A 12,796-nucleotide genomic window follows, 5' to 3' on the forward strand; every position below is an offset into this window, starting at 1 on the left:
TGATTTTATTATATGAGATAAAATATCAATCAATGATGAAGCACAATATGTGGTCACACTGTGAAGTTAGCAGACTAATATTGGTTTTAAGGATATATTATTATTGATATTTGTGGATAATGGAAAATATTTGCAAAAATTGATTTTTATGCATACCAGCTGGTTTTTGGTGTTATGATATTTTTAAGTTAGGTGGGATTTTAAAAGAAAAAATACTTAAATTGGACTTTATTAAAACTTTTAAATACATACCAAATTGTATAATTTACATGTTGGTATTAAGCTTTAGAGTAAAAATAGCAGCATAGAGTATATTATCTAGGAGAAGACAAAAACTTACTGTATATTGGTGGAAAAAGAAAAGCTTAACCAAAGGTTGAGATATCCATGTGTCTTACTTAATATCCATCTTTTAATTGGGAATTACAATACAATTAATCCTAATGAAACAGCACTATTTAAGGAAAGATTCTTTAGCTAGCAAGAAATGAGAAGACAACATTAACAACAAAGTTTTCTTTTGCTCAATATGTTACACTAACAGCCAATTTCGGAGTTGCAAATATTGACTCTGTCACTGTTCTATTCAATATCTAACAATGATTCATGTAATAGTTCTTCAGAACATTTGATTTATAAATACAGAACATGTTCCTGATCCCCAACTATCACAGGACAGCTGCTCTTGAGAAACCATTGTGATTACGAACTCCCAATTATTATACGAATTGGATGTGAAAATGACATACTTTTATATAAAATATATTGTAAGTACTTACTGAATTTTAAGAACACCAAACAAAATTAAGTAAGAACATTAAGGGGCAGATTTATCAAGGGTCGAAGTTCGAAGTAAAAAATACTTTGAAATTCGACCATCGAATTAAAATACTTCGACTTCGATATTTGAAGTCGAAGGATTTTTCACTGAATTTGGCCATCGAACAATCGAAATAAAATCGTTTGATCGAACGATTAAAACGTTCGAATCGAACGATTAAATCGTTTGAATCGAACGATTCGAACGATTTTATCGTATGATAGAACGATTTTACTTCGATGTGTGAAGACTTAGAAAATGGTTGTAAAAGGTCCCCATAGGCTAACATAGCACTTCGGCAGGTTTAATCTGTAAAGTATTGAAGTCTAAGTTTTTTTAAAGAGACAGTACTTTGATTATCGAATATTCGAACAATTTTTACTTCGAATCTAAGTAAATTCAAAGTCGTAGGGGCACATTTACTAAGGGTCGAATATCGAGGGTTAATGAACCCTCTAATTCGACCCTCGAAGTAAAATCCTTCGAATTCGAAGGATTTTAGGGCAAATCCTACGATCAAACGATCAAATAAAAATCATTCGATCGAACGATAAATTCGAACGATTTTAAGCGATCGATCGAAGGATTTTTCTTCGATCAAAAAAAGCTTAGAAAAGTGATGGGGAAGGTTCCCATAGGCTAACATTGTACCTCGGTAGGTTTAAACTGTATGTATGTAGTCTAAGTTTTTTTTAAAGAGACAGTACTTCGACTCGAATAGTCGAACAATTTTTACTTTGAATCGTTCGAAACGAAGTCGAAGGTCGTACTAGCCTATTCGATGGTCGAAGTACCCAAAAAAACCTTTGAAATTCAAAGTTTTTTTCATTTGAATCCTTCACGCGAGCTACGTAAATGTGCCCCATAGTATCCTATTCGATAGTCGAAGTATCCAAAAAATTTCTTTGAATTTCTAATTTATTCCCTCATATTCACTTCGACCCTTGATAAATCTGCCCCTTAACAAAACTAAATGAGATTATCATATAAATATTCCGTGTATACATACTGTACTTATCCTTACGCAAACACAGACAATTTCACCTATTTTTAACAAGGCATGTTAGCATTAGAGCACACATTTCACTCAACAAGTTTAGAAACAAAGGAGTTAAGTTTCTCTTGGGGGTTTGCTACAAGTAGGCTCAGTCTTAATTTCCCTTTTGTCTGCGACAGTTTAATTTAACAGGGAATTTATGTCTTCGTTAAAGGCTCCTCTTCCTGATGACTTTTAATGGCTGACTTTAATGTGTTGCATAATGTTCTTCATGTGGAAGTCTTGTCGAATTCAGCAGTCAGGCAGGATGCCGCATAAATAAAAAGTCAGTACCCGCCACTGCACTTAAGACAAAAGCAGGCAAGGGGAGAAAGCAGTTGTAACTCTGAAATTACCAACTTCATTTAAATGAAATTTGGTCTGTTGAAGAAAGGTTGAAGCACTGTGTGCGCTAATAAAAATATGTAGGTTGGCATTTAAATTTCTGGAACATTAAAGTGCATTAGTGATGACAAAGAGACTCATTGAAACTCAATGAGTTGTTTTTATCATGGCATTTATAGATAGGTTCATATTTGCGACCCAGAAAGAATTTTCAGTCTTTGTATTCATGGTTTAGGTTTTTTTTTATTATTCATCTGATTGCCTGCTCCAAAAAGTATATGAGAACTAAGTAAAGGGATTACATTTTAGAACTGACAACTGACTGAAATTCTTTGGTAGGGAAAGAAATACTTTAATTTAAATTTAAAATAGAGGTATACTACTAACTCAGGCTAGTTCAATAAAACCTAACCAACAGCAACATATTATTGTGCAAAACAGGATACAATTAGAAAGGCAATGAATGACTCTATTGTTTCTAATAAATTGCTTCAGAGTGTTATTGTTATGCAGTTGTTGTTCTCTTATCTGCTTTTTAAACATGAACCCCATTGCAGTTTATCTAATAAAGTGTGGAACAGGTCTATTAGGCAAAGAAGGATTGAGGAGGAGGAAACTTCATTTTATCAGTTCGCCAGGTCTAAGGTGGTGAAGGAAACACTGGCGAAAGAAGTAACTTTCTGTAAAATTTGCACTTTAGTAAATTTGCGGCGTTACGACCATTCGCCTGGGTGAAAATGCGCCTGGTCATAGGGCGCGGAACTGCACTAGCAACGGTCTCTTTTGCTAGTGAATTGTCGTCTACGCTTGTTAGTAAATTGGCAATGTCCCTGCGGATGAGATTTCTGGCGAATTTTGCTAGCGATGGTCACTTCACCCTAAATCTGTCCCATAGATTGTAATAATCTGGGCAAAATAGCTGCATTGCAAATACAGGTATGGGACCTGTTATTTAGAATGCTCCAGACTTGGGTTTTTCCAGATAATGGATCTTTCCATAATTTGGATCTTCATACCTTAAACAAGAAATTCATGTAAACATTAAATAAACCCAATAGGCTGGTTTTGCTTTCATTATGGAATAATTATATCTTAGTTTGGATCAAGTACAAGATACTGTTTATTATTACAGAGAAAAAGGAAATAATTTTTAAAAATTTGGATCATTTGGATAAAATGGAGTCTATGAGAGATGGCCTTTCCATAGTTCAGAGCTTCCTGGATAACAGATCCCATACCTGTTTATATTTAAATGTGCGTGCAGTTTGGCTGGGTTTTGTCGGTCACTTCCTGGAATAATTAGTTAATTTACACTTGTGCAATTCTCATTATTGCATTTAGTAAAACGATGAGATTTTTTACTATGTAATTACAGATGAACAAGATACAAACCTAATGAAATGAGTTAAATCTCATTGTCTGGATGGATCCCAAGCACTTATAGAAAATGACGAGTAAAATAGATATTGCATCCAAAAGACATTGCAAAGCACATGAGAAGTCTCAGAACTTCAGGGTGTGGAAAATCTATATTTTAAAATATAATATTCTCAAGATTGTTCAAAGTGTTATTGTACATTTTATCTGGTCACTCATCTTCAATGAAAACACTCCATCCACAATTATTCTAAAGAATGCCATCTCTCTTTTTAAAATGTACCCATTGTGCTCTCTTTCTTTTTTTACTATCTTACAGATCAAGCAGATTTATCTGAAGCACCTAGTGTGAACATCACACCATTATATTCAGAGGGAAATGGCAAAGTAGCTTCTGGCATATGAGCATGTACAGTACACAGATCAATGAAAAAAGAAAAATGGTTTACCACTTTATCAGAACAAGAAGTGTGTAGAATGAATACATACTGGAATAAGTTCAAGCCATAACCCCATGAGCAATTAAGACATGCAATGTAGGAGTCCAAGGGAGTACTCAGTGGTGTTTTTGGAGGTTTGTGTCAGTAGGTGATCCTACTTTCAAGTTATCATTCATGCCATCGGGGAAATGCTGGGTGTAGTTTTCACTCGTTACACTTGGGGGCATATTTTTCAAAGGTTGAAGTGAAAATTCGAATTTAAATAATTTGAATTTCCAGCTAATTATTGTGTACTTCGACTAGGGAGCAGTCCAAATTCGATTCGAATTTGAAGAAAATTCAAATTTCAAAATTTATTATGTTCAGTGTCTTTTAAAATTCGACTTCGACCATTCGCCATCTAAAACCTGCCAAATTACTGTTTTATCCCATGGGGGACCTCCTAGAACCCATTTGGAGTCAATTGGTGGACTTGGGAAAATGATACAATGGTGATCAAGGATAGCAAAGTTTAAGGAACAGAGAATCAGACTAGAAGTGCACCCAGGAACTATCTACAATAGACCTTTGTTGGGCAATGGGAAACTGGATGAGGCTTTAAATATTTGAATTTCGCGCCGGTGCAATGGTGTTGTGCGACCAACAAGATTATACAATTCGAACGCGCAATTACTTTGATTCGTATGATTCAAATTCGATCGAAAACTGATCTATTTGGCCAAAAAAAAAACTTTGGTCTTTTTGAATTAATATTTTGAAGTTTTTCAAATTCGAAATTCGACACATAATAAATCTGCCCATTGATTATGTGGCTGCAGGCAGGCTAAAGCACAATCTAAAGCATTATGCATTTAGGAAAACAGGAACTGTGAAAACAGGAACTGTGAATGAGCCAATAAGCAGTACTTGCTGCAAAAGTGTTTATTCCAAGTGTTGGAATAAACACTTTTGCAGCAAGTACTGCTTATTGGCTCATTCACAGTTCCTGTTTTCCTAAATGCATATTGCTTTTAGACCTGTGGCAGGGGTGTGTACAGCAGAATTGAGCCTATATTTAACCCACACTTAGCCACCTCTACTCTTACAATCTAAAGCATGTTTTCTTGGAGTTTAACCTCTTTTTTTAACGGAAGAATCTACTTGGCTGACACTCATGTACCTGAAAACCAGTTCAATGGGAATCACATATTGACCCTCTAGCAAACAAACCTCCAGCATAATCAGCACTGGTTTATTGCCAACAGAAAGTAGTTCTGCTGTCCCTAGTCTTAAAAGAACAGTAACACCAAAAAATGTGACGCATGTGGCCCTCTGATTGGTTACTGTCACTGATTGGTTAATGTCTGGTAACCATGTTTTTTTTTAAAATGGGTTTTGCATAATTTGCCTTCTCTCTTTCCAGTTTTCAAAAAAGGCACTTCTGACCCCTTCATCAAAATACTATTGCTCTCTGAAGTTACAATTTTATTGTTATTGTTACTTTATATTCCTTATGTTTCTATTCAGTTCCTTTACATTTTATATTACAGTCTCTCTATTTAAACCATTGCTTTATTGCTAGGTTAAATAAAACCCTAGTAACCAGATAACTTCTGCAATTCTGGAGAGCTGCTCAACAAAAATCTTAATGGAAAAAACACAAAAAAATAAATAAATAAAAAATAAAGAGCAATTGCAAATTGTCTTAGCATACTACAATTCATTTAAAGATGAACTACCCCTTTAAGGACTGGTAATTCCTTTCCCATGGGATAAAATATATAGCTTAGACTACATGATAAAAATGATTGCTGGCTCAAGACAACTAAATCCCTCAGCTCGTATCGCAGTCCACATTCAGTCCTGCTGTTCAAAGAATAAAAGTGGAATTTAGAACATGTGCAGATTTCGACAAAGACCCTTATGCACTTTTGTATTAGGTGAATTGTGTGCCAAAGGGCTGAGAGCAGCTCTGAAGAATTAATTTAATTGCATGAACCAATACACATTGAAAAAAACTTAAAGTGAATGTTATAAAATTAAGTTTCATGTCCCTAAAACATTAGTATCTTGTAAAATCATTTTTTAACTGATGATAATATAGGATATGGATAGTAAAATGTTTAATGCTGTGTTTTCTAAAGAAGCAGGTCCATTTGTAAAAATGTAGTCTCATATACCTAAAAATCATTGGTTTGTAATCAGACTTGGACTTGTGGAAAGGCCACCAAGGCCAGGGCCTAAGGCAGCAAGGTTTTTTTTGGGGCGGCATGCTGCCCAACCACACCCAGAAACCAGAAACACTGGGAATGCGCAGGAGATACCATAGTTTTTTTAAATTTCATGTGCGCCAATCCCCATTGCTAAGGTCCTGATGATGACATTTGAGTGAATAAAAGGGAGGGGACAAGGGCGACGAATGACAGTGGGCCTAGGGGCCCTGTTTGTAATAATAAAGTTAAAAAGCAAGGCAGGACATGTATGTTGTTTTTCACATGGCATTTTCATTAGCAATGTAGATGTATTTATTTAAAATTTACTAATCATTAGAAGAAAATTAGAATATCATCTAAATGGAATATACTGTATATTGTGACCTTAAAGGAAAACTTTTCCTCCAAAATTTATATTTAAGCAAAAGATAGTTTATATCATATTACATGGCCTATTAAAGAATCTTACCAAACTGGTATATATATATATATATATATATATATATATATATATATATATATATATATATATATATATATATATATATATAACTTCCAGACGAGTATCTGCACTCCAAGGCCAATCTTAATAGAAGCAGGGGTGCACGGTAAATCTTGTATATACCAAAGTTTTTCAGACCAGCACTCCCTTTTATGTAAAACAAATAATCTTTTATTGTTGCATTATTATCCATAATAATGATGCAACAATAAAAGATTATTTGTTTTACATAAAAGGCTGGTGCTGGTCTGAAAAACTTTGGTATATATATATATATATATATATATATATATATATATATATATATATATATATATATATATATGTATATATATATATATATGTAAATATTGCTCTTTTACATCTCTAGAGATCACCTGATAGAGATCACCTGACCAGAGATACTGCAGCTCTAACTGTAACAGGAAGAAGTGTTGAAGCAAAAGACAGAACTCTATCTGTTAATTGGCTCATGTGACCTAACAAGCATGGTTTGTTTGGTTTGATTGTGAATCCTAGGGGGCGGCCTTTATTTTTTAAAATGGCAATTATTATTAACCCAATGGCACATACTACTAAAAAAGTATATTATTATGAAAATGGTTTATTTACATGAAGCAGGGTTTTACACATGAGCTGTTTTATGCAATATCTTTTTATAGAGACCATTGTTCGCGGGGGTATAGTTTTCCTTTAAGTGAAAATAATCATCTCTAATGTAAAGTGTAATAAAGAACAAGATATTGTAGTGATCCCTTGTGAGAAGGTACAATGCTGTGAGTCTCTGAGTCATCTTACCATCAGATGCTGGAAAAGCCAAGAGCGCATAATATTGGTAGCATGCTTTGGCAGGACTCCACGCTTGTTCTTAGACTTTTTATCTTCACTGTCAAGCAGGGAGGTCAGTTCCAGGTTAACCTATGGGGCAGAATGAGACAAAGGCAGAGAGAGAGAAAAAAGCTTAAGCATCAACATAGGTACTGTGCTGATAAATCAAATATGAACTTCCTTAGGGAAAGATTATAATCTGGATGTCTTTTGGACGTCTGCTAGGAATATTAGGTGTGGGGTTTATGCAATTTAATGCCAAGAGCACCAGACAGTGAAAGTATACTGTGTCTCTAAAGAATTTTGGTTCAATGCACTATGCCTCTTGCTTTTGGTCATTTTAAATCAAGTTAAATGGCTCAGTCTGTATAAAAAAATATACTGACTGATCTTTGGAGAGTCTTTTAGCCATTCCTAGTATCTTTCCTTTAAAATGTAGACATTTTCAAATAAAAGAATTGTTGTGTTGCATGTGAATTAAACACAAATTATTTTCTTGTATTCACTTTCTAAGGGAATGTTTTATATATTGTATTATTTCAATAATTTAAAATAAAGCAACATCTTTATAGGTCTTCTATTTTATAAAGTGACTTAGGGCAGATGACCTTAAGTAAATAACACTAGAAATGCTTGTATATTTTAATACTTCATAGAGTTTCATGACGGAGGAACCAATAGAAAACGCAGAATGATTTAATAAGCTGCTCTTTCTTCTCAGGAATCCAGGCTTAAAAAGATAGAACGCGTTTCTATGGTGACAACCTCTCTGATCCCTCGCTCACAATAGCATCTTGATCTCCATGATGATTGCAGGGGTGAATAAAAAAAACATTCTGTAGTACTGGGACCAGTTAATGCTATCATACATAAATTACGAACTAAGTTATCTACCAGCTATACAATATATATTTTTTCTTCTCCAATTAGTGCTATTTTAAAATATATAGAGTTGAAATCTAACCAAGACTGAATTGCAGACCCTATTACTGTGCTGGTAATAGCATTATATAATCATTAAATATTTAATCATAAAACACGATAGTTCATTTAAATACAGCTTTCATAAAATATGCATTTTTATCTCACTGTAAAGCCAAATAATACCTTCCTATGCATAGAAAAGATAAGGATCAGTGCAACACTAAAGCATAACTGATAAAATTAAGTTGCAGGCATGCAAATGCCCAAATTAATGATTTATAAGGCAGAAAATAAATCCTCCCTTAGAACTTTAATTTTATAAATAATATATGCACTATTATTGAACATCTCATACTGTTATGTACATGACTAAACTTTTGGATAGAAAAGCCAAGTTTTTGCAACAAAGCAAAAAGATATTTGCACTGTTACACTTTCCTGCTTTTGGAACAAGCAATACCATGAGGTATAGACCTAGTCTCTCTAGATGACATCACTGCAAGTTATTGACAGTTACAGTAATTTCTGTATTTATCTCCTTCTGAATAATTTTGTGGAGCACTGCCGAGAACCCAAAAGTGCCCATTCATAAAGCATTGAATTTGGAAAAATACATGCAAGTGAGTGTTTTATGTGCACCCACAATTGCTTCTAGTAGATACAGAGTAAGGATTGTGTGATCACTGAAGCAAAAAATGTAAAAAACATGTAATCATCCAGTTCACTGAGCTCAAGTCTGTACTGCCTATTGTTGCAACCTGTTTTGGGGACCACCAGAAGTAGCTACAGGGTGCTTCAAGGTAAACAGGAGCACTATGCTTAATTCAAAAGAAGAGGCGGGATGGGCACAATGGTGTTTGAAAATACTAAATAATAATTTCAGTATGTGCACAACTTTGAGTCTGTTTTAGTATAGCTGCACTTATGGTTGGAAATGTCATAGTAGTTAGTGATGGGCGAATTTGCGCCGTTTAGCTTCGCCGAAAAATTCGCGAAACGGTGCCGTTTTTCGACGCCGGCGCCCGTTTTTGGCGCCGGCGCCCGTTTTTTCGAAAAAAAATTTGGACGCCGGCGAATTTTTGCTGCGAATTTTCGCGGGGCGTTTCGCGAATATATTTGCTGGCGGCGAAACGCGCAAATTCGCCGTGAATTCGCGCCTGGCGAATAAATTCGCCCATCACTAATAGTAGTATCACTAGACCCCATGCGCCTTATTGATTCAATGGTTCATGACTTTGTACTCTAGAATGGACAGCAAAGACCAAGTTTTCCTCTTGAATACAGACATGTCTATATTGAGCAGTGATGTATTCATTAAGGGCAATTTTTATAATTGCAAAAAGGAGTTAATTTTCATTCAAGATCCTTCCAGTTTTCTCTATAGCAATTAGAATTGCTAAATGGTCATCAATGATTGTTGCTTTTTTAAGGACAATGAAAGGCATTTTACTTTGACTATTGACTTATTATATTGGACTTATGTAGGTTCAATTACATTTTTTTTGTTAAAGCCAGTACTACAAGATACGTTTTATATAAGGTATGCACTTGTTAATGTCAAAGTCATTTAGAGAAAAATGTTGTACTCCAAATGAAAATTTCCCTGTAGGTATGGAATGTTCTTTTAAATGCCTAGAGTTAAGGAAAAGACAAGTATAAATGACTCATCATCATGACTACAGGGCAAGCTGTGGACATATTCTAAAGTCTTGTTTATGCAAGAGCTGTAAAAACGTGTACTGATACAGACACATGTGGAGAAAGGATTTGCTAGTATACTGTAGATAGCATGACTGCACTCCTCTGTACAAAAAATAGACAAACTGTGTTAGAAAATCAGGATGTTTAGGTCTAGAAATACAGGTGATGTTTTTTTTTTTTGCCACTGCTACAAAAGCACTACCTGAAGGAGGTCCTCATCTTCCCTTATGGCAAAAAGACTCCAGACTGAACAAGACTTGAACTTTAAAGGCTCATAGTACTTTCCTTATATAATAGGACTGCCTAGCATTTGACAATATCACAAAGTAAGAAAAAAGTGCTTTAACCACAGGGGTATATACTTAATAATTCAACTGCTTTTACACCTACCTCCAGATAATAAAGAGCTGGATGATATATGGATTCTTTATACGGTTGTCTAGTGCTGTCTTAGGCTACATACACAAGGGTGCTTTCAAACTGTGATGTGTTTGAGAGTACCCAATGCAACGCCATTGGGCGGGGCTATCTTTCATATGGAGGTCAGGTGCATTGTAAATGCAGTAAAAATATTCCATCTGTGACTAATGTATTTGGATTCATACTAAAACATCCAATGTTTTAAGTGCAGTTCCAGTATTTTCCTGAAATTTCCATTTGATCAACTTCCATCACCCACATGAAGAATATCTCAACCCTCATTTGGCAAAAGTTCAGGGTCCATTTAAATGATATGTTTTAAGCATGTAAAAAGAGATATAAAGGGAACTTACAATAATCATTTGTGCTGTTTACCAAATGGACCAAGGGTTTCTTCTGACATTGGCTGAAGTTATTTCTACAGGTGTGGGAGGTTTTAATATAATGAGACAAGTAAAGGGCAAATCCTATAAATATAATCAAAATTGAATCCCTTTTTCAGATAAAATAAAAGGTTACTTAAAATAGTACATATTGTAGAATGCTGATGTGGAGATTGGTCTGATAGTACTGTTCATATTTTCATTCGACAGTAAGGATCATTTGAGAAGAGGAATGAAATTGATGAATATATTACTTTTTTCCGGCCCTGACAACGAAGTAAACAGCCAATTACAATGTCATAAAAAATCAAGTTTAATGCTAATGAACTGCAACAATTAATATTGCATATTACAAATTTTTCATCGTTTCATTTGCCCAAAAAACCCTTGCTACCTAGTTATACAAAAAAGTCATTCTGACCAATGTGTGTATATATATATATATATATATATATATATATATATATATATATATATATATATATATATATATATATATATATATATATATATATATTGATAATGCATTGCACTTGTCTATCAATAAAGGATGGATAGGGACATTTATTTATATTCTTTATATTCTTTGTTTCATAATTTCCCCTGGAGAGTACTGCAGTTTGCCATGAAAGTCTTGATCTGATTTATTACTGTGAAAAGTTTGATCTCCTGAGTCACACTTTGCACTCCAACAGTTTCATTTATGAATGGATTTTACCACCCCATCAAACACTGTTATGGACATAAACAAAGCCAGCATCATGGACATTTTTATGGCTCTTCGTCCATCATTCAATTTCTTTCAGAGGTGAAACACAGGCTGGCAATTCTGAAAGTCTATTCCTCCTCAAAGGACTAACTAAAAAGTGCACCATACAGCTGCAGATACACTACGATCACTCAGAAAAGTGCCTGAAGATAGCCCAAGAGGAACAGGCGAAAAATAACTCTGAATTTCCTCTGTGTTTTCTGAGAGCCAGAAGCCTTTTTATATTCTCATTGTGTATTGTCTAAGAATGTTTATGTCAGATGTCATTACTGTAAAGGACATTGCATTTTATGAAGGCAAAATCATACACCATATAATTCCCATCTGGCTGCAAGTGTAGCAGAAGACAGAATGGAGACACCCTTTTCTAAAAGATACCCTAAACTAATACATAAAATAAACTAATACATAAAAGCTTAGGGATACAGCCACTCTTTACTGACATGTGCACACAATTCACATCCATGCAAACACATTCTGTTATTTATTAAATGTTGATAAATTGTCAAGTTCTTAAATGTAAATACACAATGCACATGTGTTTTTTTAATTGCTGATTGACAAATGTTTACTGGCACTGAGGGGTCCATTTTAAGGGATTAAGGTTTTTGGTGAAATGACAAATAGATTGAGGTAATGCTGCACTAATTACTCTTAGTCTAGCCTAACTATGTTTATATATATATATATATATATATATATATATATATATATATATATATATACACATATATATATATATATATATATATACATATAGTGTGCCATATATAAGTACCCCCTGTAAAATATAAGGATATTATAAGTCCCCGAGGATGGAAAAATTTCGAATCTGAAAATCTCAGACCTGCCTGGGAGAAGTCAAAAAGATTTTTTGATCTTCGCTGCATTTCGTGCAATAATCTGGAGTTTTCGGGGGTTTTGAGTGAAAATTCTAAAAATTTGCGAAATTCTGACTTTTAGGAATTTTAGGGAGGAAATTCCAAAAAAATTCATATTTTTCCTGATTTTTTCTGATTTTTTCCCGCAATTTTTTTTCCGGGAAAGTGCAGAAAAAAC

At 34.2% G+C, this 12,796-nt stretch overlaps 1 protein-coding gene across 6 annotated transcripts in view; it reads right to left on the minus strand.

Moving 5' to 3' along the window:
• Positions 1–12,796, minus strand: part of pknox2.S (PBX/knotted 1 homeobox 2 S homeolog) — a 404,889-nt gene that overhangs the window by 25,609 nt on the left and 366,484 nt on the right. For all 6 annotated transcript variants that reach the window (XM_041571316.1, XM_041571317.1, XM_041571318.1 and 3 more), the window contains one exon: positions 7,511–7,630. In XM_041571316.1, coding sequence (XP_041427250.1) covers positions 7,511–7,630 — 120 coding nt within the window. The remainder of the gene's footprint in view (positions 1–7,510; positions 7,631–12,796) is intronic.

This window comes from Xenopus laevis, chromosome 7S (assembly GCF_017654675.1).
Source record: "Xenopus laevis strain J_2021 chromosome 7S, Xenopus_laevis_v10.1, whole genome shotgun sequence".
Lineage (NCBI taxonomy): Eukaryota > Metazoa > Chordata > Amphibia > Anura > Pipidae > Xenopus > Xenopus laevis.